This window comes from Pecten maximus, chromosome 14 (assembly GCF_902652985.1).
Source record: "Pecten maximus chromosome 14, xPecMax1.1, whole genome shotgun sequence".
NCBI classification, from domain to species: domain Eukaryota; kingdom Metazoa; phylum Mollusca; class Bivalvia; order Pectinida; family Pectinidae; genus Pecten; species Pecten maximus.
In genome coordinates this window covers 4,514,054-4,542,015 of record NC_047028.1, presented here as the reverse complement: position 1 = coordinate 4,542,015, position 27,962 = coordinate 4,514,054, and the positions used below count along the sequence as shown (strand labels likewise).

General features: G+C 36.7%; 3 protein-coding genes across 4 annotated transcripts in view; 1 reads left to right on the top strand and 2 right to left on the bottom strand.

The window, feature by feature from the left end:
* LOC117342072 (kinesin-like protein KIF28P) overlaps nt 1-9,104 on the top strand; it is a gene marked incomplete in the record, with an annotated part of 61,726 nt that extends 52,622 nt beyond the window's left edge. For both annotated transcript variants that reach the window (XM_033904047.1, XM_033904046.1), the window contains 5 exon segments: nt 1,108-1,227; nt 3,847-3,996; nt 4,180-4,320; nt 4,496-4,552; nt 5,361-9,104. In XM_033904047.1, coding sequence (XP_033759938.1) covers nt 1,108-1,227; nt 3,847-3,996; nt 4,180-4,320; nt 4,496-4,552; nt 5,361-5,462 — 570 coding nt within the window.
* A 13,336-nt stretch (nt 9,105-22,440) lies between these two features.
* Nucleotides 22,441-24,286, bottom strand: LOC117342656 (uncharacterized protein K02A2.6-like). The gene is made up of 3 exons (XM_033904855.1): nt 23,803-24,286; nt 23,474-23,626; nt 22,441-23,318 (listed from the first exon to the last, which is right to left on the bottom strand). Exons 1-3 carry the CDS (start codon nt 24,284-24,286, stop codon nt 22,441-22,443), a joined length of 1,515 nt encoding a protein of 504 aa, XP_033760746.1.
* Nucleotides 24,287-24,718: 432 nt separating this feature from the next.
* On the bottom strand, nt 24,719-25,183 carry LOC117342655 (cellular nucleic acid-binding protein homolog). The gene has a single exon (XM_033904854.1). It carries the CDS (start codon nt 25,181-25,183, stop codon nt 24,719-24,721), a length of 465 nt encoding a protein of 154 aa, XP_033760745.1.
* Between the last annotated feature and the right edge of the window lie 2,779 nt (nt 25,184-27,962).

Genomic DNA, 27,962 nt, shown 5'->3' with positions numbered 1-27,962 from the left:
CATCCTTACATCTGTTTTTGTCCTGTTCTTCCATTCTCAGGGTTGCCAACCTGTAAGTAGCCCCAATGTGGGAGATCTCCCATATTGGGCTCCTCCAATGTGTGAGACTTTTTTCACAAAGTTGTGGCGTCACAGCGTTTTATTAAATGATTTAATGTTGTAGAAACAACATGAGATATTAACAGATATTTAAGCCATTTATTTAATATATCTTCTTGCTTTGAAGTCTCCTCCTTTTGAGCAAGCTGATAGTCAATAATTTCCTCCTCAAGTGAATCCTTCTCCTCATCCTTGGTGACATACTACATGTAATCTAGCTGCCAGTTGTAGAACTAAAAGAACCAAATAAGTTTCCAGTAGTTTTTGTAAGTTGATTATTAATAGTTGTATTCAATAGTTTAGGGTTAAGATTATAAAATGTTTTGAAGCAATGGATAACTGTTCTATTTATTTATATTATGTAGGCGTTTGAGATTTTTGGATTTAATTTCTAGTAGATAAAGTATTTCAACATACCACTTTCTACTGATATTCTAGCTCTATGGCTAGGTACCAAATAAAAACATGTCAAAGTAGGATCATGCCGGGGAAGCTTTGCAATCATTTTGTCTGTCTGCCATATAGAATTTCCCAACTGTCCTGCAAAAGCAAAAATAAAATGTGATTACTTTTGAATTATTTACCTGTCAAGAGTTGAATATCTAGCTGTGGTAAACATTTACCTGAATGCCAACTGACAAAATGTGGTGTTTTATATCATATACCGCACTTGATCTGATCGAAAAGTTAGTTTTAAACAACTTGCAATAGGCATGCTCATTTCCGAAAATAATTTTAGAATGATTCTGTCACTTGATCTTGTCCATTTGTTACTGGCATTTCATTCTCAGAAAAAAGTGTTTTTTTAAGTAAGACGGTGTCTCATGTACCAAAAATTAGGCCAGTTTTACCTTCATTTTGACCTTTGACCTACATTTCATACAATGCTAAATGTTACTGGACATTCATGCTTCATACTTTCACATTAAGTATGAGATTAAAATTATTTAGTGTTTATAAACACTATGTGTATATATATATATATATATGTATGTTTTTCATTATCAGAGTTGCTGTAAATACAAACAGTATACTGATGACAAGTTAACAGAGACAAATGAGGTTGATAGTATGAATCCAGAATTCAAATTTGAAAAGAGGCACAAACAGACACCAGTCACGGAGCAAGTAAGTAAAATGATAAAACCGACACCAGTCACGGAGTATGTAAGTAAAATAATAAAACCGACACCAGTCACGGAGCAAGTTATAGGTAAAATAGAAAACCGACACCAGTCTCGGAGCATGTAAGTAAAATAGAAAATGTCACCAGTCACGGAGCATGTAAGTAAAATAGAAAACCGTCACCAGTCACGGAGCATGTAAGTAAAATAATAAAACCGACACCAGTCACGGAGCATGTAAGTAAAATAGCAAACCGACACCAGTCACGGAGCAAGTTATAAGTAAAATAGAAAACCGACACCAGTCACTGAGCATGCAAGTAAAATAGAAAACCGTCACCAGTCACGGAGCATGTAAGTAAAATAGAAAACCGTCACCAGTCACGGAGCATGTAAGTAAAATAGAAAACCGACACCAGTCACGGAGCATGTAAGTAAAATAATAAAACCGACACCAGTCACGGACCATGTAAGTAAAACAGAAAACCGACACCAGTCACGGAGCAAGTTAGTAAAATAGAAAACCGACACCAGTCACGGAGCATGTAAGTAAAATAGAAAACCGACACCAGTCACGGAGCAAGTTAGTAAAATAGAAAACCGACACCAGTCACGGAGCATGTAAGTAAAATAGAAAACCGACACCAGTCACGGAGCATGTAAGTAAAATAATAAAACCGACACCAGTCACAGAGCATGTAAGTAAAATAATAAAACCGACACCAGTCACGGACCATGTAAGTAAAATAGAAAACCGACACCAGTCACGGAGCATGTAAGTAAAATAATAAAACCGACACCAGTCACGGAGCATGTAAGTAAAATAGAAAACCGACACCAGTCACGGAGCATGTAAGTAAAATAATAAAACCGACACCAGTCACGGACCATGTAAGTAAAACAGAAAACCGACACCAGTCACGGAGCAAGTTAGTAAAATAGAAAACCGACACCAGTCACGGAGCATGTAAGTAAAATAGAAAACCGACACCAGTCACGGAGCATGTAAGTAAAATAATAAAACCGACACCAGTCACAGAGCATGTAAGTAAAATAATAAAACCGACACCAGTCACGGACCATGTAAGTAAAATAGAAAACCGACACCAGTCACGGAGCATGTAAGTAAAATAGAAAACCGTCACCAGTCACGGAGCAAGTTATAAGTAAAATAGAAAACCGACACCAGTCACGGAGCATGTAAGTAAAATAGAAAACCGACACCAGTCACGGACCATGTAAGTAAAATAATAAAACCGTCACCAGTCACGGAGCATGTAAGTAAAATAGAAAACGGTCACCAGTCACGGAGCATGTAAGTAAAATAGAAAACCGACACCAGTCACGGAGCATGTAAGTAAAATAATAAAACCGACACCAGTCACGGACCATGTAAGTAAAATAGAAAACCGTCACCAGTCACGGAGCATGTAAGTAAAATAGAAAACCGTCACCAGTCACGGAGCATGTAAGTAAAATAGAAAACTGTCACCAGTCACTGAGCATGTAAGTAAAATAATAAAACCGACACCAGTCACGGAGCATGTAAGTAAAATAGAAAACCGACACCAGTCATGGAGCATGTAAGTAAAACATAAAACTGACACCTTATTTTATGACCGATTGAAAAACAACATGGGGGACAGGCAGCCATCTTGGAATTTGGCAATTGTATTATGTTATCAGTTTTTCTCAGAATGTACTTAAGGGACCTATCTCAGATTTCAAATGTTTTAGCTCCCCTTGGTCCATAGTTATAAATTTTGCATTTTATGACCGATTGAAAAACAACATGAGGGACAGGCAGCCATCTTGGATTTTGACAATTGTAGTATGTTATCACTTTTTCTCAGAGTGTACTAAAGGGACCTATCTCAAATTTCATATGTGAGTTCCACTTGGTCTCTAGTTTTGTATTTTGGGACAGATCTAAAAGCAACATGGCCAACAGGTGACCATCTTGGATTTTGACAATTGATGTTTGTTATGGCTAGATCTCAGAAAGTACTGAAGGGATTTTTCTTAAATTTCATATGTAGGTTTCCCTTTGCCTTTAGTTATGTATATTGCATTCTGGGACCGATCAGAGAACAACTTAGCTGACAGGTGGCCATCTTGGATTTTGACAATAGGAGGTTGCTCCTGCTATATAGTGTTATATAGAGCTATTGAATGTTTTGAAGGAAGAGATCAGGTCGGAAAAGAAGAGATGATCAGTCTTTCATTTGGCTGTAAAGTGATATGGATCATTCAATGGTGGGCGCCAAGATCCCTGTGGCATTTCTTGTTTGTGATGAGATATAAATGGTTTTTCAATCTTATTATTGAAAGTATAGTTAAAACTTGTTATCTCAAAGTAATTTGGGTCATAAAGAATCTTCATAATGTTGCAAGTATTTGAGATAACTGATTCAGAATAAATTTCAATTTCATGTACATTGTTTTACTGTCAGAACTGTATTTTTACTTCGAATGAAGAATCACCTTTGAGTAACTGAGATCTAGTAACAAAGTTTGACTGTATATTTATATGTATATATCTATATTAATTCATTAAATAAAATCTGATACAGGACACAATTATTTATACTTGTATATAAACTTACTCTTCTTTGTCTTCTAGTACGTCTCCTATTTAAAAGAAGGCTCCATTGTGATAGAGGTGTGGGGAAGACAAAAGGGCGACTCCCAGGGAGGTGCTCCCTCAAAAGGACCTGCAGCCAAATCTGCAGCTAAGCCTGCAGCCAAGCCTGCTGCCAATAATACACAGAAAGTGAGTTTAATCAGAGAAATTGAATAAATTTTGGATCAGTTGTGCTTAAGAGAAAAAAAAAAGATTTTTGTTTTAATGAACAAATTGGTAAATTATACTTCAAAGAAATTTTTTTTTAGATTGAGCCTGATTGTTAAGACCATTGTGAAGTAAAGTATTGGAATATTTTCTTCAACATTTTAGAAAGCGGACAACAAGGCATCTGTGAATGACAACAAAAGTAAACCCACCCCAGCTCCAGCACCAGTTGTAAAACAGGACCCAAAGATGGCAGCTGAGTTAGACAATTACCAAAAACGTACTACTGAAGCAGAGGGCAAACTGGTAAGATCGTCGTTACAGTAACTGTTGACTTACATGGCTAGCATGCCTCTGTCTACATTGGACACATGATGACCAGGGTATAGATGATGAAGAGGATATGTGTTTTTGCATTAACTGTTGGTTTATATTGTGTACATGGTCTTGTAATTCAGATAATCAATCTTTTACATTTTAGGGAAGTATTCAAGATCAGATAGCTGCAAAACGCAAGAAAGGTGAAACAACTATAACAGTAAGTTGATAATAATTCATCATTGTTATCATAACAACAGAAGCTGTAATATAGAGTGATTACACAAGGAGTGCTTGTTTTATATGGAATTTATTTCATATGAGTAAGTTATTTTAAGTTACAAAAGACACGACCCTTATTGAGTGTCTTTTGTAACTGTTAAAAAATGAATTAAGGGTGTGAAATAAAAATTCTATATCCAAAAATCATGCATCGTATGACCTGTTTCTACCACAATGATATTGGCTTGAATCAAAAGAGAATGTTGCCAACCCTAATTTCGCGTATGCAGATAAAGTTTACAATGAAGTGGTGGCCTGGACCAGATGATATTTGTGACGTACGTCATTCAATTATTGATGACGTTGATAATAATTGCCGCTCGGGTCAAAGTTGGAATTCTTGACCAATAAAAAGACAAGGAGGTTATATTCCTCTAGTGGAATATAACATGTACAGTATCAAACAGTCGGCACATTTATACAATGGCCTGAGAGTATAAAGAGGAGGAAATCTTGCTATAATTTGTCATTTGAGTGATTATTTCAAAATAGAATGGATTGAGTTTGTATTTTAATATATTTTGTATTTATTTTTCGTTCAGTTTGTTTATTTTTTATTTCACATTCATTATAATAAGGTAAAGCTTTGTATTGCTGTATACTGGATTTACATGTAGTAAGGAGAATTACTTCAGACATCGAGTGAGGACAAAAAAAAATCGTTTTTAACAAGGACCATAAATAAACAAAATGTTAATGCTTAAAATTTGGTGTAATTTTCTTTAATTTTGTTATCTTTGTTGCAGATTGAAGAACTGGAAGCCATGTTGGGTGGAGGTGGAAATGTAAACCATACTAGAAATGAGAACCTGGGTGAAAATACCTCAAAAGCCTGTGTTATCCAATAGGAATCTTGTGAACAATATCCTCTAATCAAATTAGTAAAATAAACAACTTAAGGGTTATGGTCTTAGAAAATAGGACTTATACAGGCATTCGTTGTATAATAAAATAATATCAATCTGCTGAATCATATGCTCCAATAACAATTTTCACTGCCTAGTCAGTTGAAAATTACTATTTCTATTACATGGTGTCTCTCATTGACTAATTCAACATAAAAGCAAAGTCCACTTTTCATAAAAAATTTTGGAACTAATTAACTGAACATCTGTACAGTAATTATATGATAAAATTAACAAATATGCAATGGATACATTAATCAGATTTGTATAACTTGTTAACAAGGTTGTGAACTGTTCATTGTTGTCATTTATATTAAACATATTGATTTATATTTTTTATAGAAATCACTCCTAATGTGAATATTAAATTGTCATGTTGATCTTTACAAATTCTTAAGAATATGCATTATGTATATGTGATTGTTACTTTTTTGTATAATGTCTTTCAAAATCAAAATCTATTGTTCTAGTCTCCCTATCTGTATGCCACACCTGGGATTGCGTAATTAGATACTGTATGGATACATACCAATATTACAACTGTGATTGTACCTATGTCACACCTGGGATTTTGTAGTTAGGTACTTTAGAAGTATGCACCTTGGTTATAAGGTGAATTGATGCGGGTGAGGGATGATTATAGAGACTTTATAATAATATGCTTTTTTTGTAGATGAACATTATACATGTATGTGGTTATTTTTTATGTTACAATATACACGTGGTGAAATTCATTAACCAAATGTATCTTTATACAGGTTTATTTTTTAAATTCTATTTGATCTTTATTTCGTTACAGCTGTCATCGTTATTATTTACTAAGAGAGGTTTTAGGATGATATAATGTACAAATATGTGCGTAATTCTGAACTGTATTTTACTTCTTGTATTGACATTAGAGGGTAAATTAAAACCCTATAGCTATGTTTATAATGTACCCTAGAGGTGTGTATTTTAAGGCACTCTTAGTGCATTAATGAAATGTTATTGACAGATTGGATGAATTGATGACCCAAGCTACATGTCATACAAAACAATAACAGGAAACTTAATTGGCGTGGGTTTTATTTAGAGCTATGTTTGCAGTGCGAAAACCGCCAAAATACCTTTACAAATTCCATCTAATAATACATATCTATGATAGGGTTGATTCAGGTCAGCTGAGAACTCATTCTCACTTTCTTGGTTTTAGAGTTAGAATTATATGACACCTTCAATCTGATACCAAGTTACCAGATTTTATTTTCATGAGATTCTTTTCCTGAATGTTATTCAATAAAAGTGATATTATTGTGTACTTCTTTTCAACTTTTCACTTATTAAGTCCTCACTAATATTATGAAATACTCACTAATATTATGAAGTCCTCACTAATGTTATGAAATCCTCACTAATATTATGAAGTCCTCACTAATATTATGAAGTCCTCACTAATGTTATGAAGTCCTCACTAATATTATGAAGTCCTCACTAATATTATGAAGTCCTCACTAATATTATGAAGTCCTCACTAATGTTATGAAATCCTCACTAATATTATGAAGTCCTCACTAATATTATGAAGTCCTCACTAATATTATGAAATCCTCACTAATGTTATGAAGTCCTCACTAATGTTATGAAATCCTCACTAATGTTATGAAGTCCTCACTAACGTTATGAAGTCCTCACAAATGTTAGAAATCCTCACTAATATTATGAAGTTCTCACTAACGCCATGAGGTCCTCGCCAATATTACTAAGACCAATAGTTTAGGGTGGATAATTCTCTACCACAACATCACAATGTGATTTTATATTGCAGCTATTTTTCTTTCTTCTTTCTTACAGAATTATACAGTTGTCACCTGGTATCTATCTTGACATAAACACTTTAATTTGTTTTTTTTATGATATAGTATAGTCATGTCAGTCATAATCTGAAAAACAAAATCAAAATTAATTGATGATAAACCGAACTGATTGGTATATAATGTGCTGTGTCTTTCATTATAATGAGCCATGATACATCATTGGTGATATGTTTGATAAGCTAGACGACTGTGACAAACAATCGTAAGTTGTAAATAACCTGTGAACTGTCCATAATGGTGTGTATTAGCTAAACTTTGTGTTTCATTAATGTCATCGCTACATCTAACAAGCAGTCATTGCTTTATGTACAGATGTCTATATTAAGTAATGGGTATATAGATGTTTACTTGTTAATATGCATACCAAAATACAGTGAAAGGTTTACAGTTACATGACTTCCATTTCAGTAATATTTACATCGTAAACAATATCCCTATTCCTGCTGGCAGGTATCGTCTAAGGGTCTGGGAACTGAACCTCGAAAAGTCCCATCGTAGTGCCTAAATTATTACTTTTATTCTTAAAAATACGATAACCTTTCTTAAATCTGAACTTTAAAAATATATATGTGTGTGTATTTGTATTTATAGATACTTCTCAAAAATGCTGTTTCTTCAGATATCATAGAGTTACTAGATTCCGGAACACCTGATCTCCATGGAAATCTTTATATCTTTTGTTCACGTTTTAGTCTCGTTTTATCGATTCTGATATAGAATCATGGTTTCGGTGTTATATCTGTATTTTCTGTTATTTATGTAAATTAACATTTCAGGATCCTGGGTCATATTAGTGATTGTTCTTATACGGTCGGGAGTTTAGTTCATAATGTTTTATAGTAACACTTATCATAGAAATGAGTACAGAATGTTTATTTCTGAAAACAGCAAGGCTACTTTGGCGTTGATAGTATTAAAGACATGTGTGACCAGTAGTGGTTGTATACATTTCTAGACTCTATACTTGGCTTCATTTACATGCTATAAATGTACCCGAGGTCGTTTCGATATTTTCATCCATAACCTGCGCATATTGAGCCAGTTGTTATTTGGTAGTATGCATATCTGGTGTAGGGATTATATTACTTAAATAAAACGTTAATTCTGTAAATGCTGCATTTCGTTACGGTTATTACAAAAAATAATTTATCTAAAAAAAGTAAATCATCTGTTTATTGTCTGAATTGAATGGAAATCAAGTTGTCTTGCTCAATGTAAACTGTCATTATCCTGATATGGATGCTGTCTAAAGCACTGACTCACTAAAGTGGTTCATCTTACTGTTATTGATATAATATATTATAGTTAATGTCATGTCTCTTGTCATTGACGATATCTATTCCGTCCTTTGGTTGATGAAAACTACTCGGGGTTTTCCGAGAGCTTCGTGATATATGAAATACATGATTACTTGTTTTCTTTTATTTATTTGAGAAAATTTACACATAAATTTCAAAAAATTACATATAAATTCCGGTAGGCCTTATAATCATTATATGCTCTTCCCAATTTTTTTTTTTTGAAGTAAATTGCTTTTTATTTATAACATATCCATTACTTTCATATTTGAAAAATCTAAATGACTGACAACCAACAATGATAAAACCTACACTGATTGGATATTTGTTTACCAAAATATAATGGTATGATAAGTTGATAATGTTGTTCTAATATATATTTACTGTGTGCAATGATCTAAATCGTTAATGAAATTAAATACTTTATTCCTTATTGTTTGTGTTGTGTTATCATATTGAAACCATTTTTACGTTTTTAATATAAAACGGTGTTTGGCAAACCTACCTCATACTTTGCGCTACGGGCCTCGTTTTCTCGCATTTATTTGACAGTTTGAGGTTAATGTATAGAATGCTCTAAATTATTTCCCGATAATCACTCTCTCTTCACCAAAGGTGGCTTCTAGTTACACTTTAACGCAATAAGGTGGCGTAACGATAGCCTTAAGTATTAAGGGGACTTCTATGTGTGGCCGTTTTAGGATAAAATACAGACACTACTTAAGTGCAATAACTTTTTTTTTTAATTCCTGAATTCCTGGTCCGGTTTTAGTTTGAATTCCAAATATCCCCTGCTAAACACGACGTTTTTAGTGAAAGATAACTGTCCTAATGTCTCATAAAATCAAGAAAAAGTAAGTACATGTACATTGTTTATAGGTTATTCGTTTGCAAAAGGATGTATTTTATCGATCTTAAAGTTAAGAAAATAGCTCCATGGACAGAACTATTTATAAAACTACCTCTTCGCCCACACTTCATTTCAAAGTTTAAAACACAGAAAAAATATAATAAAGCTATTTTTTAGGTCGCCTGAGACAAAGTCTCAAGTGACCTATTCTAATCGCCTTTTGTCCGTCGTCGTGCGTCGTCCGTCGTTGGTCCGTAAACAATTTACATTTTCGACTTCTTCTCCAAAACCCCTAAACCAAATTCAATGAAATTTGGCTGGAAGCTTCTATGGCTACAGGTCAACCAAAATTGTGAATTATACGGTCCCCAGCCCCTCAGGGGCCTGAGGGACGGGGCTAAAATGGGTCAAATTGACTAAAACTTTAAAAAAAAATCTTCTCTACTCTCAGATATGATGGAATCAAATACTCTTCATATAGGAAGGGTCTTAAGGTGCTTTAACAAAATTGTGAATTTCATGGCCCTGGGGTCTTACGTTTGCCCCTGGGGAGGGGGTAAACTTTACTATATTTTATATAGGGAAATCACATTTTTGACTATAATTTGTTTGATTTCGATTGGAATTCATTCTAACTTGGTTAACAATATCAAGATGGGATGACAGTTTGATGGCATGCACATGTTGGCCCTGACTGACCCCCAGGGGCTGATGGGCGGGGCCAAAAATGGTCAAATTGACTGAAATTTCAAAAATCTTCACTACTCTCAGATGTGATGGAATCAAATACTCTTCATATAGGAAGGGTCTTAAGGTGCTTTAACAAAATTGTGAATTTCATGGCCCTGGGGTCTTACGTTTGCCCCTTGGGAGGGGGTAAACTTTACTATATTTTATATAGGGAAATCACATTTTTGACTATAATTTGTTTGATTTCGATTGGAATTCATTCTAACTTGGTTAACAATATCAGCATGGGATGACAGTTTGATGGCATGCACATGTTGGCCCTGACTGACCCCCAGGGTCTGATGGGCGGGGCCAAAAAGGGTCAAATTGACTGAAATTTCAAAAATCTTCACTACTCTCAGATATGGTAGAATCAAATACTCTTCATAGATGGAAGGTTCTTAAGGTGCTTTAACAAAATTGTGAATTTCATGGCCCTGGGGTCTCACGTTTGCCCCTGGGGAGGGGGTAAACTTTACTATAGTTTATATAGGGAAATCACATTTTTGACTCTAATTTGTTTGATTTCGATTGGAATTCATTCTAACTTGGTTAACATTATCAGCATGGGATGACAGTTTGATGGCATGCACATGTTGAACCTGACTGACCCACAGGGGCTGATGGGTGGGACCAAAAAGGGTCAATTGAATTAACTGAAATATTTCAAATCTCAGGTGACCGTTAAGGCCCATGGGCCTCTTGTTCTTATTTGTTCAAATGTTACACCTTTCTAATGTAGTGAATTTATTTAGCCCTCTTTATTCAAATGTAGCAAAAACGTTACATATAATTTACACTTGTCAAATTGTGAAAATACCACTTTAATTTTGGGGGAAAACAACATTTTTTGCCGAGGGGAAACAGTCGAAAGTCGGCAAAACAAATCACTGATACGATACGTATCACGGTACATTTATTTCGCAAATAATCAACTAAATAATTTAACACCATCTGATTCAGTTACACTGAACAGAAAATGTTTCCAAATGTGTGATTTAAATGAAGTAGGCAGTTCTTTCAATTGTAAACAGCTATTTGCTGAAAGCAATCGGATTATGCTACCATATCATTTTGATTGATACTAATTAATGCGCGGAGAATCAGAAACTATCTGATCCGGAACAACGTGTGCGTACCATGATCTGAGAAAAAAAAAATGAATCGAACCATGTCTTTTACCCCGCGATATATCGTCCCACGGATTATCTTTGGTTATATTTTAACCCTTCTGGACACAAAAAAAGTCGGTTTGTTATTCAAAATTCAGATTATCTGAATTGGTCGGTTTTATGATGAAGAATGATCGATTCCATGCATGGCCATTTTTGTCTGAATCAAAAGGTGATCGGTTTTGAGAAGGATCAAATTTGGGAAGTTGCACTATATATGGATTTATTACATATACAGAGAGATAATATTATAATTACTTACCTCGTTCCTAGCCTTCAGATGATCAGGATGGATTTCCGCAACATATTGGTCAAGGAATTGGTCATCCAGTCTGGCATAATTTTCCCCTCGAACACTCAAGCCTGCTACCTTCATTTTCTTGTATACTATGTCTGCTGAACATCCTAGCTGCTTACCAATATCCTTTGCTGTAAACCCATTTTGCAGCCCCGCCTTTATATCCTCAACGTTTATATCTAACGAAGGCCGACCTCGACTGCGCATTCTAGCATGTTCAAATGCACCTAAAAATTAAGTAAAAGCTAATTACATCTTTTTTATATGTACACAAAAATTGGATGTTTATCTCTTGAGCCAAATATTGCCTGGTGAAATTGGTTATAATACTTTAAAAAAAATATACACAGGACTGGACCATATTTGAGTTTCTGGCTTAGGAGAAAATATATGTATATGATTCCCGATGGGACCATAATGTATAAAGCTTCATAAACAATTTTATCTCAGGACATTGGGTTTGATTTGGTTTGGTTTATTTTGTTTAACGTCCTATTAACAGCTATGTTCATTTAAGGACGGCCTCCCGTGCTTGAGACATGCATGCGTGTGGTGAGTGCGTATGTGTGTTTTGGGAGGCTGCGGTCCTTGTGATAGGCTGGAACTTTTGCCGATTTAAAGTGCTACCTCACTGAAGCATACTACCGAAGACATCCAGCAGGACACCCCACCCGGTCACATTATACTGACAACGGGCGAACCAGTCATCTCACTCCAAATATGCTGAGCGCTAAGCAGGAGTAGTATCTACCATTTTAAAGACTTTGGTATGTCTCGGCTAGGGGACAGAACCCAAAGCCTTCCTCACAGCGGCGAACGCTCAACTAAAGGCCAACAGTGAGGCATTGTCAAGGGAGACATTAGGAAGAAGAAAGTTGTTCAAAAAGAAGAGAAAAGATAAGATCGCAAATTTAGTCGCCTCCTACGATCATGCAATGCAGGGCAGTTAGGACATTGGGTAATAATACAATGTATTAAATATAATCAAATATAAATATTTTTCTAAGCTGCAAGAAGAAGAGCTTTAGAAAAGCTTCCTGAATTCTCTAGTTTCTGATTATATACTAATTATAAACTAGGTCATTTTATCTAAGGTAAATAATTTTATCTTGAAATATCTATTTTGAATGTTTCTGTAACAATCCCTTAACAAATATACCACATCAAAACATTTGTGGAGGGGATCATCATTGATTACAACCCGTTTGCTGGTTATTTACGAAGCATCTTATTGGAAACGACTAGAACTATAATTTGTCCATGTACTGCAAATATTCTTTGTAAAGAGTAAGTATTTGTTCAAATTACCACATGGAAAATATATTTGAAACGCACCGTTTAAGTCGTGGTGGTCATGATTGTCCGCAGAAGATGCTGCTGTGTGCGTGGGGATTGGCTTTACAACTAGCTGAATCAATTCTTCCAACGACTTGTATGTTGACCGCATGATTTCCGGACAAAAATGATGAGATGCGCCTAACAATACCATCATGTATCTGACAATAAGTCAGATTCAGATAACCTACAGCAAGACCTAGACAGGATTGCACTCTGAGAAAGTCGTTGTCATTACATCCTGATAAATGTTACATCCTATCCATCTCTAACCGTAAAAACACCCATTGCATTTATTTAACAAACTACATGGAAAGGAACTCAATTATGAACCAGAAGCAAAATACTTTGGAGTAACTCTCAATCAAATCTCAACTGGGAAGCCAATATCAGTAATATATGTGCAAAGAAAAACTCAACCCTGGGCTTTATAAGAAAAAATATCAAAACGGGTTCCAAAAAAGTCAAAACGCAAGCCTACTTCTCATTAGTCAGACCAACCTTAGTGTATGTTTGCTCTGCCTTGGATCCACACTTGAAAACTGATAAACAAGATTGAAATGGTTCAACAAAGAGCTGCCCGTTATGTTTCCAACAAAGGATTTAGAAACAGCTCCAGTGCTGGAGATATGTTAAACAAGCAAATAGAAGAAAGAGGCAAGGCTTGCATAATTTTTTTCAAAATCAAGCATGACCTAATGGCTGTAAAGAAAAGCTGTCTTATCCACGAAACCTTTTCTCTAGAAATTTCTACTCTAATTCATATCAAATTCTATCATATAAAATACTCATTAGTAAATTATCAATCTTCCCAGAACAAATACCGATTGAATGCTTTATCACCACAAATAATATATTCCTTCAAATCGGCTATTCTTCAAGCATACTTGTAAAGCAAAATTATTTGATTCATTCTAAACCAGTATTTTTAGCTCTACCCTTTGCTAGTTATCATCAATTTGTTGAAGTCAGGGCAATAGACAGTCATGATGCTGACGTTAAACCTCCATCGAACGTTCTAATAGTACAAACAATCGTTAAAAACTGTTGACGATATCCCATAGAGTTGCAATGCCGACCGTCAGATGCCCCCGACTTAAAACAGTCTAGTCGTCTGACCGAGCAGCTTTCCTGACGGCGGATTGTATAAATTTATTTGTACAGATCCGTCTGGTGGTTGGCTTGTGGCCTACTCCAAGAAATAACTCAACAAATGATATAAAGATACAATCGGAACATTTATTAATAATACATGCAATCAATATCAATCAAATGGAGATGTCACGCAATATGATGCAGTAACAGTTGTGTTTGAATCAAGGGAGTTTTCTCCCTTTAATTAATAGTAAATATAGAAATAATTAAAGATGTTCTTAAATTACATGCGTATTTCTTATATAATAATTTCCTATAATTTCACATATGTATCTGTCCTGTTTCTCCTGTTTCACCTATTTCTCCTGTTTAGCCTATTTTCACCTATTTCTCCTGTCTCTCCCATTTCTCCTGTTCCTCCTATTTCTCCTGTTTCACCTATTTCTCCTGTTTAACCTATTTTCACCTATTTCTCCTGTTTCTCCCATTTCTCCTGTTCCACCTATTTCTCCTGTTTCTCCTGTTTCTCCCATTTCTCCTGTTCCACCTATTTCTCCTGTTTCTCCTGTTTCTCCTGTTTCTCCTATTTCTCCTGTTCCACCTATTTCTCCTTATTTCACCTATTTCTTCTGTTTCTCCTAATTTCTTCTAACTGGACTACTGTTCCTAAATTACATTATGTTTTAACTCGAGTACCCTTCTATCAGCTGGCACCCTACCTTCTCCTCTGCTTTAATGTCCATAGTCTATCAGGAACTCTGCGAATCTGCACTCAAAACTGCTACGGGTAGGCTACTCGAGTGAGGTCGGAATGACACTGAGCGTTCGTATCTCCCGGCTCTCAACTTATAGAGAGCTTTAACTAATGAAAACGCTGGAGAATTCTAGCACGAGACATTCCCCGCGATCCTATATTAACATGAATAACACCCGAGAGACTCGAATAAATATGAAGTAAATAAATCTAGAAAGGTTCCGAAACCAAACAATAATGGCTGCCGGTGAAGACGAACCGTATTTGCTGAGATAACTAAAGCCTCTAACGGACTATAAAATGACATAATGTATGTTTAAATGGAATACACATGACAGGTATGATATAATCTCCCGACGCTGAACAATCTTTATGAGAGTCAACATGCATTTATAGAAAAATAAGATGTCATAACAATCGTTGCAACTCACGTCTGCTCGTACATAGTTTCAATACACAGAACTGTTTTACATTTCAAACACATATATCGTTATGTTGCGATGTTACAACATCAAAATTTATTAAGATTTGGATACAATACATGCTTAGATTGAAGATCAATTACAGGTGACTTTCCCTTGATAAACGAGGCACGAAATCGTGTCGATATTGGAACACAGGGGTTCGTTACAATGATAAAGTTTACAGACCTGTCGCATGAGATTAATCATTATAATACATCACAGTCTGGATTATAATAACCTTCATCAACACGATATAACCACGCAGAGTAAACACAATATGAAAGTATTAATTGGTGCCATTCCTATTACAAATATAATATCTTTTAATGAATCGCGGGGCATGAAAAAACTCTCACAGGACACCCATTCCTCACAGGACGCTCACGTGTGCACTGCACCGTAAATTTGTCGTAAAAATGCATCATATGCACACGTCCAATCCATGTCAAATTTGGCAGATTAATTGGTTAGATGTTCATCTGTATGATACAGAAAAAAATATTTAAAAATGTCATTAAACGAATTGCGGGGCGTGCAAAAACTCTCACAGGACACTCATTCCTCACGGGACGCTCACATGTGTAATGCATCGTAACTTTGCCGGTACATTACCATAATATACACTCGTCCAATCAAAGTCAAATTTGGCATATTAATCGGTTAGATGTTCATCTATATGATACAGAACAAAATATATTAAAATGTCACTTAACGAATCGCGGGGCGTGCAAAAACCTGACAGGACACTCGCATGTGCACTGCACCGTAACTTTGTCGTAAAAAATGCATCATATGCACACGTCCAATCGAAGTCAAATTTGGCATGGTAATGGGTTCGACGTTCATCTGTATGATACAGAAAAAAATATTTTAAAATATTACTTAACGAATTGCGGGGCGTGAAAAAACTCCCACAGGACACTCATTCCCCACAGGACACTCATTAGGTGGACCGCATTTGTACATAATATGAATAATGAAATAAGGTCGATCGGCATAGCAGAGTGTTATCGATATCAGTTTGTTTAGACTGATTATTTTTCGTTTGAAATACAGTATTCCTGACGGGTCCGGTTAGTACTTGAGAAAATGATATGCAATATGATCTGGGTCGTGTGTATTTTCATGCGAATGATTCATATAACCTTTCTGGTTTGTTGACCCAAATTTAGCCGTCTCTTTACTATTTTTCGGAATTTGCGGGAGTGGCATGAAGTGAATGAGTGTTTAGCTATGTTATTCGCAAATGCATGCACAATTTCAGACGTGGACAAATAAATTGTATTTTTGTCAACAAATTGGGAGGATGTTGATTTTTCGTTTTCCCCACTTATTTTCCTAATCATATCCGATTTTGTTTTGGAGGATGTGTTTGATGATACAGTATCTTCGAAACATATTCTTTGCAGCTGTTTCTTTTGTCAGTTTTAATTGATCGCTGCCCATTAACTGTCTATACCAAAGAGATTTTTTCTGATTAAAAGAACATTGTATGTTGTTGCGCGGATATTTGAGTGGTATTTTGGGCAATAGATGTGAGTATTTTAGAAACAGATTTGCTGAGGTAAGTATTGTTTTTCTATGGTAAGCTCCTCGTTGCACATCTGTTGGAAGTGGACCTAATCTGCTTTGGGCACATTCATTCGAGAAGAGGATAATCAGGAGGAGTTCCATAATTCTTAAGATATAAGGGAAGTGATCACACGAACATAGATTATTATTTACCTTCCAATTATCAAAACCGAGAATTATGAGTGGTGTTGGGAGCTGGGAAACGATGTTAGTCAGTTGTTGCTTACAACTGAAAGCAATGATCGGAGGAAGATGAATTGAGCAGACAGTTACTTGTCAGTATAATGTTGCACAGACAGCGACAGCATGTATATTTGTGTTTAACTTCATCATTCTGTGAGGAATATATTTATTGACAGCTACAACTGTACCACCTGCTGCACTGCTTCTTACACTTGATATGCTATTGTAGAGTAATTGAGTAATTGGGTTTTTGAGCATGATCTATTGCAGACAAAATGGCAGGTTCAATTCTTTTGATAGATTTTGATGTTCTTTTATAGTTTGATAATTGAACTGTTTGTTTTGTTGGCCATTATCCTGGTGCCTGATGGGCGTTGCTAGGACTGATAGGGATTTCCGGTATAGGCTGTTTGGTAACAGCAACATTAGTGAGATATGCGTGTATGCAACATCTAAAACAGACAGCGGATATCACTGTATGGTTCACGTTAACTGTTACCTATATCGAACCATGCATAGCCAATGAAATAAGCCAGTGCCGTTATACCTCACACAGTGCGCTGTGCGAGACTTTGTTGTGAATTAACCGCTGAGAATGGTGTGTAAAACGTGGATACATATGATGAAGAGTAAGAGCAGTTCGTAAGTAGTTTTCAGTTAAGTAATCTTTAACATGAAGAGGATCAAGCCATGTTTTTAATAGTCTCATTACATGTATTCAGTGTTTTTAATGAAAGGTCTTAAATTTGGATTTGATTTAAAGGAATGAGTGATACATAAACCATTATGTTCCAGCCCCATAAGTACATGTATAATATCGTAAAGTATCATATGACCCTGTAGATTTTGGGAAGGAATAAGGTTCCCAGTTCATTGCAGTATGATGATATTCCGCTGTGCAGACGTGTTTCTCGATCTTTGCCACTTTAAACTTGTATGTTTGAAATATCTGGTAGTGGCACGGCTCAGAATATTATTAACATAATTATGTACGCCGAATATTATTAACATAATTATGTACGTCACCTTCTGAATTCATATATTGAAAATTATGAAATTTATTGAACTATGAGTTATCTCAGCTCCATTAGATATATGACATTAATTAAACTATGGACTGTCTCGCCTCCCCATCAGAATTTTGACACTTCTTTGGCCTATTAAGTGTCTTTGGTCGTTTTCTAGGTATCAACACTTTAGACACTGAACAGTATTGACATTTCCATATAAGGACGAAAGAGCTGTATGATGCAGTTGATTTAATGTATGGTTCTGCTGTTTTATTTTCAATTTGTATTGCAAGGTGGGTGCTGATGTATTTTTTTAATTAAATAGAATTGGTTACCCATTAACGCTTAGAGTATGTTCCATTTACTTTCCCCCTCTTAAACATGATCTCAAGAATCCACTGGGTAAGCCTATTTGGAAACTGCATGCGGTGTCATGATGATGTGAATGATAACTGTTTCTATACACAATGCCGCTTTGAATGACAACACATCATTTTTTCCTGTACAACAAATGTGTCTGGTTCTATCTACAGCTATCGTATTGACAAAGATGGAGGTAAGTATTCGTGGTTTTTTCCACTATCGTCAGACAGTTGACTTTATTTGTCCACCAACGTCAGTCCTTCATTTTCACCAGTGGGCATACTGACGATGTGTAATGTCTAAATCGTTTTACCCATGTCGACCGGCTATACTCTGTAGAACTTGAAATCAAGTACATTGAAGACTCTTCAATATAAGCAGCTTACCTTGATCTTTACTTACAACGTTACCAAGGGTCAGCTAACAACAAAGCTATATGATAAGCGTGATGATTTCGATTTCCGAATTGCTTATTTTCCATTTCTAGATAGTAGCATCCTGCTTTCCCTACCTGCGGTGTTTACATTGCCCACTTCATTCGATATTAAAGGACTTGTTCCTATCACCACGATTTCCGCAACAAGTGAATTTTAATGACATACATGTTTGATGCTTGTTGATATACATATTGGTTCCGGTTTCACCAAACTAACTCTCATTTTAGATTGTGACTTAAATCGACAGATTAGCATGGCGGGTGTCTTCGTAACCTATATTTGTATGGCGGATGTCGTCGTGACCTAGATTTGTGTGGCGGGTGTTGTCGTGACCTATATTTGTATGGCGGGTGTCATCGTGACCTATATTTGTATGGCGAGTGCCATCGTGACCTAGATTTGTATGGCGGGTGTCGTCGTGACCTAGATTTGTGTGGCGGGTGTTGTGATCTAGATTTGTATGGCGGGTGTCGTCGTGACCTAGATTTGTATGACGAGTGCCGTCGTGACCTAGATTTGTATGGCGGATGTCATCGTGACCTAGATTTGTGTGGCGGGTGTTATCGTGATCTAGATTTGTATTGCAAGTGTTGTCGATGAAGCTTACTACCCTGGGACACATGGTCTTATTCTCCTGTTGCTTTTTCACCAATCCCAATATGAATCTATGTTTTTCTTTATACTTTCCCCTCGTTTAATTGATTTTTGAGGTGGAATTATGGTTTCGTTACTATCTGATATTCTCTGTTGTTTCTTGTATGACGTGAATTTCGAAATGCCATTTTCAATATTTTATCGAGTCTTATTGCTGAAAATGTATCCGATATAAAACAGCCTTACATATATCTACACACTCGAAATATCGATTTTATATCAAGTAGTTATATAATGAATACGGCCTTAATGTAATACATGCCATACATAGCACCGTTAGCGTGTACAGAATTAATTACATTGTATTGTTGAAAGAAAACTCTTTAATCCATTTTCTAATCATTCTGCAATGAAAGCGTATTAATTGCGAACATTGATGAGATCATATTGGGTCATTATATAAGCATGAAATATGCATGTATCAATACTTTATGGTAGGGTTTCCTATAAGCTTCCTGAAAAAAATCTTAAATAGATCGAAATATATTCGCCCATCAGCTTTTATGTACAAAAATCAATGAAATCGTTATGACATGCACAATTGGTGTGTGAGTGTGTTAAATCTGATTGTCCAAGTTGAGAGATCTTTATCTTTGGATTAATGTATTACCGATTTCTTGTTTGTGTATACCGTTTCTGTATGCCAATACAGTGTTTATTCTAATATTTACATGATAAAGTGGGAACCAGACAGATACATTATACCGAAAATGACCGAAAAGTTTTTCTGTGGGGAATACTGACATATGTTCATACGAAATTGTAATTCTAACTAAAACATCGATAAAACGAGTGTAAATATGAACGACACATAATTTATAAAACGGAATACGACCAAGTGTTCCGGCTTATAAGGCGTCTTTCGTTTCATTGACGACATTCGCCAAACAAATCTAGGTCAATCAGGTAGATCACGCCTTAAGAAACAGAACTGGGGTTATTATACACGTTAACGTAATAGTTTAATAGTCCAAGTTGCTCATCCCCCCCCCCCCCCCCCCCCCCCCCACTCAAAAAAAAATAAAGAATTAAAAAAAAAAACACAAATAGTATGCACTGAAACAAAGGATTTCAGTTGAAAAGATGTCGGTTGCAATTATTTGAAATCTCCTGAATTCATTGCAATAAAAATATACTTACTAATTATGTTTATTGGAACTGATACTTACCAGGTACAAAACGATCTATCAACTGGTCAATAACTAGAGCTACATATTAAGCTTATATAAAATAATTTCATATGTAAAAAATAAGCCATGTTTTAACTACTGTTGTTAACTTGAAGTCTGTTTAAAGGGACATCACGGTAAACCAATTTTTATTTTGTATTTTTTCATATTATTTGGTATATCTTTTTAAAAAAAAAATTATGAACAATAACCATTCGAATTTCATGATACATGTACATAAAAAACATCAATTATTGATTATAAAAAGGTTATCACGATTCGTTGATCAATAGTCTGGATACATGTAAATTTTGTGACATACACGATAAAACGCACAACAAACTAAAACACATGAAAACAAAAATGGCTTCCAACGTGAATCGACTGCGGTTGAAAACAATAAGAGCTTCCGCAATAAAGAGAATAATGGCCAAATGGGTCAAAGACAATCCTAGAATTGCGCTGGGGAAGCAGTACAATAGATTGGAACAGTTCAAACATGAAAATAGCAGTAATACGGACGCTGCTCGTATTCTGCTTGATTGCTGGATAGAAGGCCATGACAAACTCGGTAATATTTACACAAACTCGGTAATATTTACACAAACTTATACAGTCAGTGTAGAATTGTTCTTCTATACGGATAGGACGTTGGCTCGTTCTCTGCTTCTACGAGTCTGATGTAATTATGCAACACAGCCATTGCACTCGACCACATATTCTTTATTCTCTACACTGCGCATGTACAATACATTTATACATGTACATCCGGTTTCCGCTAAGGGAGTAATCATTATTTTATGTGGCCAGGGACTGGCTCTTTATCTTTGTAGACACTACATTCCCTCTTCTTCTTCTTTTTTTTTAAACAATAGAATCAACCTAATGATCGCTACCTGTATAATATAGAAACTTAAACGAAAAAAAATAAACAAGTATGACTAGTTAACTGACTAGATATCAATGTGACTAGTAAAACAAATTTATACCACAAGCGAATGAAAACATTTTTTTTCATGTACATTTTTTCCCCAAAAGTTCTAGCACTATTTCCTAATATTTGACATTTCAAACCCCTCAAACTTAGATGGCAAATTTATTGTCCTTGTTGGTCTAGCTTCCTTGTGAACACTGTCCTGTTCAGCGATATCTTGTTCACACGTCCCGCGTTCACGGTCAACCACTGGTTCACGTTCTGGTTCATGCTCATAACCAGGTTCTTGTTCACATGAACTCTGTTCTTGTTCACGTCCAAGATGTTCACATTCTAGTTGGTATTCGCGTTCACGATCTTGTTTCTCGTTCAAATGTTGGTTCGCGTTCCAATTTTTCCAGATGTGAAGAATTACTTTTATACCAAACACCATTCCTCTCCACAGTGACACTATTACCATATTTGTTGACAACGCGATATGGTTCAGACTCAAATGTTGCAGTCAGTTTATTCTGGCGTGGTTGTTTCAAAAGTACCTCATCTCCCTCATGGAGATCAAGTTCGCGTGCCTTGCGTCGCGTATCCGCGTAATCCTTCGCGATAGCCTTTTTCTCCGCGTCGCGATCACTAACCTCGAAGTCTTCAATAGGTTCCTCTCCAAGGGCTGGTAGACGAGTCCTCAGTTTCCTCCGGAAAAGCAACTCTGCTGGACTGACAACTGTTACGGAATGTGGCGTTGTCCTATACATTATCAGATAATCAGACAGTCCTCTCTCCAGTCTCTCTTTTCCACTTGTGCTATTTTAAGCCTTTTCATAAGGGAGTGGTTTTGTCTTTCCACCTCACCGTTAGCTTGAGGCCACAGCGGTGTTGTCTTCCGATGACTGATGTTCTCACCTGCAAGATATATTGTGAACTGGTCGCCAAATTGTGGTCCATTGTCCGTTGAAATTTGAACTGGCAACCCATGCGTGAGAAATATTTTCTTTAGTCTTTTGATGATGTTGTCAGTTGTCGTACTCTTTATCACTTCAACCTCAAAATATCTAGAGTGGTAATCGACTACTACAAACAGAAAATCCCCTGATGGCAATGGTCCCATCAGATCAACTGCAATTTGCTGCCATGGTCCACTTGGTAAGTCAGTGCTCTGTACTGGTTCAGGCGGTGGAGGCAATCCAACTATCTGACATGACCGACAAGTTCTGCAGTATCTCTCAACATCTCTGTCAATTCCTGGCCACCATACTTTTGTGCGAACTCTTCGCTTTGCGGCAACAATCCCAGGATGTCCTTCATGGGCCAGTTTCAACACTTGTTCTCTCAATGACTCCGGAAAAACTATTCTGGTGCCCCTCAGAATAAGTTTCCCAACTACGCATAGTTCATCTTTAATAAGTTGATATGCTTTTTTCTCGTTCTTTTTCCAGTTATTATTCCTCAAATGTTCACGAACTCTAGTGAGTTCAGGGTCTTTAGCTGACTCGCGTTCTATTTCTCGGGTTGACAATGCATTAGTACATGAATGCTGTGCTACTAGTCTTATGTAGCTTCCACTGTCGGATGCAGTATCGCTTTCCAGATTACCACCTATCTTTGTCAATCTTGACAATGAGTCAGCAATGTTTCCTTTCCAGGGATGTGCTTGACTTTATACCTGTACGGTTGTAGACGTAGGACCCACCTGCTTATACGTGCACATGGCTTTGACCTTTCTGAGTAGATATATTCAAGTGGCTTATGGTCGGTAAGAAGTACAAAAACTGTCCCGTAGAGATACAAACTGAATCTTTCACAAGCCCAAACAATCCCTAATGCCTCTTTTTCTGTTTGAGTGTATCTCCGCTCCACGTCAGTTAAGCTACGACTGGCATAACAGATGATGCGATTCTCGCCATTTTGTACTTGTGTCAATACTGTGTCAACTGGACTAGCATCTGTGGTGACACATGTTTCTGCAGTCGTATCAAAATATCCAAGTGTCTCCGCTTTTGATAGAAGTGATTTGAGATCACTGAAGGCTTTATCTTGTTCTGTTCCCCACTTGAAGTCCACACAATTTCTGGTCAGCTTCCTCAATGGCTCCGAGATGGATGCAAGATTGGGGATATACCTCTATCTTCGGGACTTATACCCTTTGATGACAATATATGGCCCATAAACTCCAGCTCTTGTAAGTTTAGTTTGCAGTTGTCGTCATTCAAGGTCAATCCTTTTTCACGCAATCTGACAAACAGTCCTTCTAGATTTTCATCAAGTTCCTGCTTTGTTTTGCCGTGGACGATTATGTCATCAAATATGTTTCTTACCCCTGTACAGCCGTGCAACGCTTGTTTGATCCGCTGGTACATTTCCGGTGTGCAGCTTATCCCGAACATCAGGCGCTTGTAACGATACAACCCTTTGTGCGTCACGAATGTGGTGATTGGTCTTGAAGCCTCACTTAGTTCTATCTGGTGGAAAGCCCATTTCAAGTCTAGTTTGTTGAAAACAGTGCTCTGATTAAGGTCGTGGATGACTTCATCAACTGTAGGGATTGGATGTCTTTCGCGAATGATAGCGGTGTTTGCTTGCCTCATGTCTACACAAAGTCTCATTTCCCCGTTAGGCTTGGGTACTACAACTATGGGCGAAACCCGGGGTGTTGGCCCTTCTGCTTTCTCAATGATCCCTAACTTCTAGTTTCCCAAGTCCCTCAAAACAATTTCTATATTTCTGAGTTAATGTCAAATATCCCTCCGAGATTACAGTTATGTCCTCGAATCCTACTCTCAGTACTCCTAGTTTAGTGGCTGTTTCCCCTCCAAGTAGATTTTGTTCATACCCGCTTCCTTTTATGACTACAAACTCTGCATCCTTATAAGTATTCTGCCCTACTTTTATGGTAGTAGTAAAACTCCCTGTAGCGTTCAACGGTTTAGTACTGCCGAACAGTTTCTTGTCAGACTTCTCAGAGTAGCACTTTATCTTTTCATTTTTCAGCCTTTCCCATTCTATTTGCCATTCCCCGTCTTTCGGGACCCCTGTTGTCAATTATGACCTTTATAAGTTGACTGACTTTGTTGTTTTGATCGACAACATTTCGCGAAATGTCCATTCTTTTTACATTTCCGACACTCGACTCCTTTAGCTGGACAATGAGGATCAGAAGAAATGTGTCCTGCACTGTCACAACGATAACACCTCCTATCATTGTTACTCTGATGAGTGTGTTTACTGTCACGTCTTACTTGATTTACTGACTGAGAACTTTCAACAGATATTTTCTTAGCCTGATGTTCACTAGACTCCATAGACCGTGATGACGTCTGTAACTGGGCCAGTGTTAGGTCTCTCCCCCTTTCAAGCAATTTTCTCCTCAAGTGCTTAGACACGCATTTCTCTATGCTTTGATCCCTGATTTGTTCCTCAATATTTTCAAAGTCACAAAATTCAGCTCTCTGGCGTAACCGATTAACGTACTGGTCTACACTTTCGTTAGCTTGCTGTGCCATACCCCGAAACAAATGTCTCTAGTTAGCTTTACGTTGCTGACAGTGGTCGTGAAAGTATAGTTTAAGTTAGTTTGGCTACAGGTAAAACCATTCATTCCAATTCTGGTCGGTGCGCGTCCGAAAGGTTGAATTGAAAATAGACATCTTGGAGTGCAACTCCCCCACAATGTAACAGTAATTATGCTTAAGATTGTTCTGGGTTTGCGACACCTTTGCCGACTTTGTATAATTCAAAAGAACGTATCCACTTACGCCACCGTACTCCTACTGAGGTTGGTTCTCCGTTGATATCAAATGGTTTTATACCCATAAGTTCATTCAAAACCTGTACTTCTGCCATTTCTCCGTGTGTGTTCTTGAATATCCTCGTCGCCAATTGTAGAATTGTTCTTCTCTACGGATATGACGTTGAGTCGTTCTCTGCTTCTACGAGTCAGATGTAATTATACAACACAGCCATTGCACACGACCACATGTTCTTTATTCTATACACTGCGCATGTACAATACATTTATACATCCGGTTTCCACTAAGGGAGTAATCATTATTTTATATGGCCAGGGACTGGCTCATTATCTTTGTAGACAGTACCAGTACATCGCTACTGTCACTATACTATATGTACAGTGTTTACACTTACATGCACATAAATATTTGTGCCGGAATATATACAGAACGTGTTATTTAACATTTAACCACTGTATAATATCGTTATCAAACTAACCCAGATGGAATATTTTGACTTGTAAACTATCGTGTGTTTGTGTTTACAAATGAAAATGCCTCGATTTCAAAACAGTCACATGATGATTTAAAAATAATTTCCGTGCTAAATTTAGAGGGGGATTCTTAACTAAATTAAGTGGTCAATCTGGACATAGGGACCGACTGTGAATATGGGGAATAGCACAGAAACATATTCAATGATAATAACAACGTTTTTACTGTGATGTCACTTTAAATACTCCTCAGAACTGAATAAATTAGGCAAATATTTCAACAAGACAATCACAACCTTACACAAGGAACAGGAAGGGGAAGAACGAAAAAAACAACAACTAAGGTTCAGGTATAAAATAAAGTTTCAAGAGACGATTTTGTGTGTTTTGGGAGGCTGCGGTAAGTCTCCTTATGATCGGCCGGAACTTTTGCCGATTTATAGTGCTACCTCACTGAAGCATACTGCCGAAGACACACAGCAGGACACCCCACCCGGTCACATTAAACTGACAATGGGCCAACCAGTCGTCCCACTCCCAATATGCTGCGCGCTAAGCAGGAGTAGCAACTACCATTTTTAAAGACTCTGGTATATCTCGGCCAGGGGACTGAACCCAAAGCCTTCATCACAGGGGCGAACTAAAGACTAAAGACCAAAAGTTAGGCACTGTCAAGGGAGACATTAGGAAGAAGAAGAAAGTTGTTCAAAAGAAGAGAAAATATAATATCCCAAATTTAGTCGCCTCTTACGATCATGCCATGGGGGTAGCTGGTACAATTCTTACGCCCTACCTGCAGGGCAGTCAAGAGACGACCCAAACATATAGACGTTTATTTCCTTCAATAAACATAAGGAGTATAAAAACAATAATAATGAACTTGAAAAAGACAGATTGATAATATTAGCGATGGCAATAAAATATGGTAGGGGGTATATGCTGTACTTAGGTAAATCAAGGTACGTGTACACCATAACTAACGTAATATGGACGCGGGCGGCTCGGTTCGAATTCCAAATGAAGATTTGAAAACCTCTCCACGGTCGCTACTCAAGTTAACGATATAATGTCGGACCAAAATGTAGAGTGTTAGTACTATCAAACCGATATGGGCACAAAGAACTATGATACTATTGCTCCACTTGCAACGTAACATTGTTTATTCTGAGCGTTTTGGTTTTTTTACACTCTGTTTTGAAATCACTCTTCAATATTTGATTTTGAATGTGTCCAGGGTTAACGCCCTCCCGCATGAGCACACAATATCGTTCGGGGGACTGAACCAAGGCTCTATATAAACATTTACATTTCCACTGCTGAGGGAATAACATATTTGTACGAGTTAGTTATCCGGAAACCTGACTGGGTTTAGGAAAGTTCATTCGCAAATTGACGTTTTCATTATGTATAACAGACATAGTTATATTTAGTCATGTATAAACAAATGACACACAAAGGAATAACAATCGGTATTATTAATTGTAGTCAATTTAAAAAAAAAATACAGGGTAACAAATTAGGATACTCAGTTATTTTTCTAATGCTCATTGTCTTTATAAGTAACGGAACATTACATACATTTGACTGTAAAGCTGTATGTATAATTGGACTTTTTGGATGTCTTAACAGTATTCCATCACTTACAAAAAATATTATCTTTATTTACCTCGATTTGTATTTACCTCGATCTTTACTTACACAATGATTAGGACGGCCAGAGGATTTTTAAAAAAGACAACGATATTTAATACCTTTAAATATAACATTGTATTATAGTAAATTAGGGTGATACATAATTAAACTGCACCATACAGCTGTTCTGTCCTCCTAGGACTCGTCAGTGATGTTAGGGACATCATACAGCTGTTCTGCCCTTCTAGAACTCGTCAGTGATGTTAGGGACAGCATACATACGCAATCACCACATGCATGCATGTCGCACGCACAGGAGGCCGTCCTTAAATGACCCTAGATGTTAATAGGACGTTAAACAAAATAAACCAAACCAAACCAAACCAGCTGTTCCGTCCTTCAAGAACTTGTCAGTATTGTTAGGGATA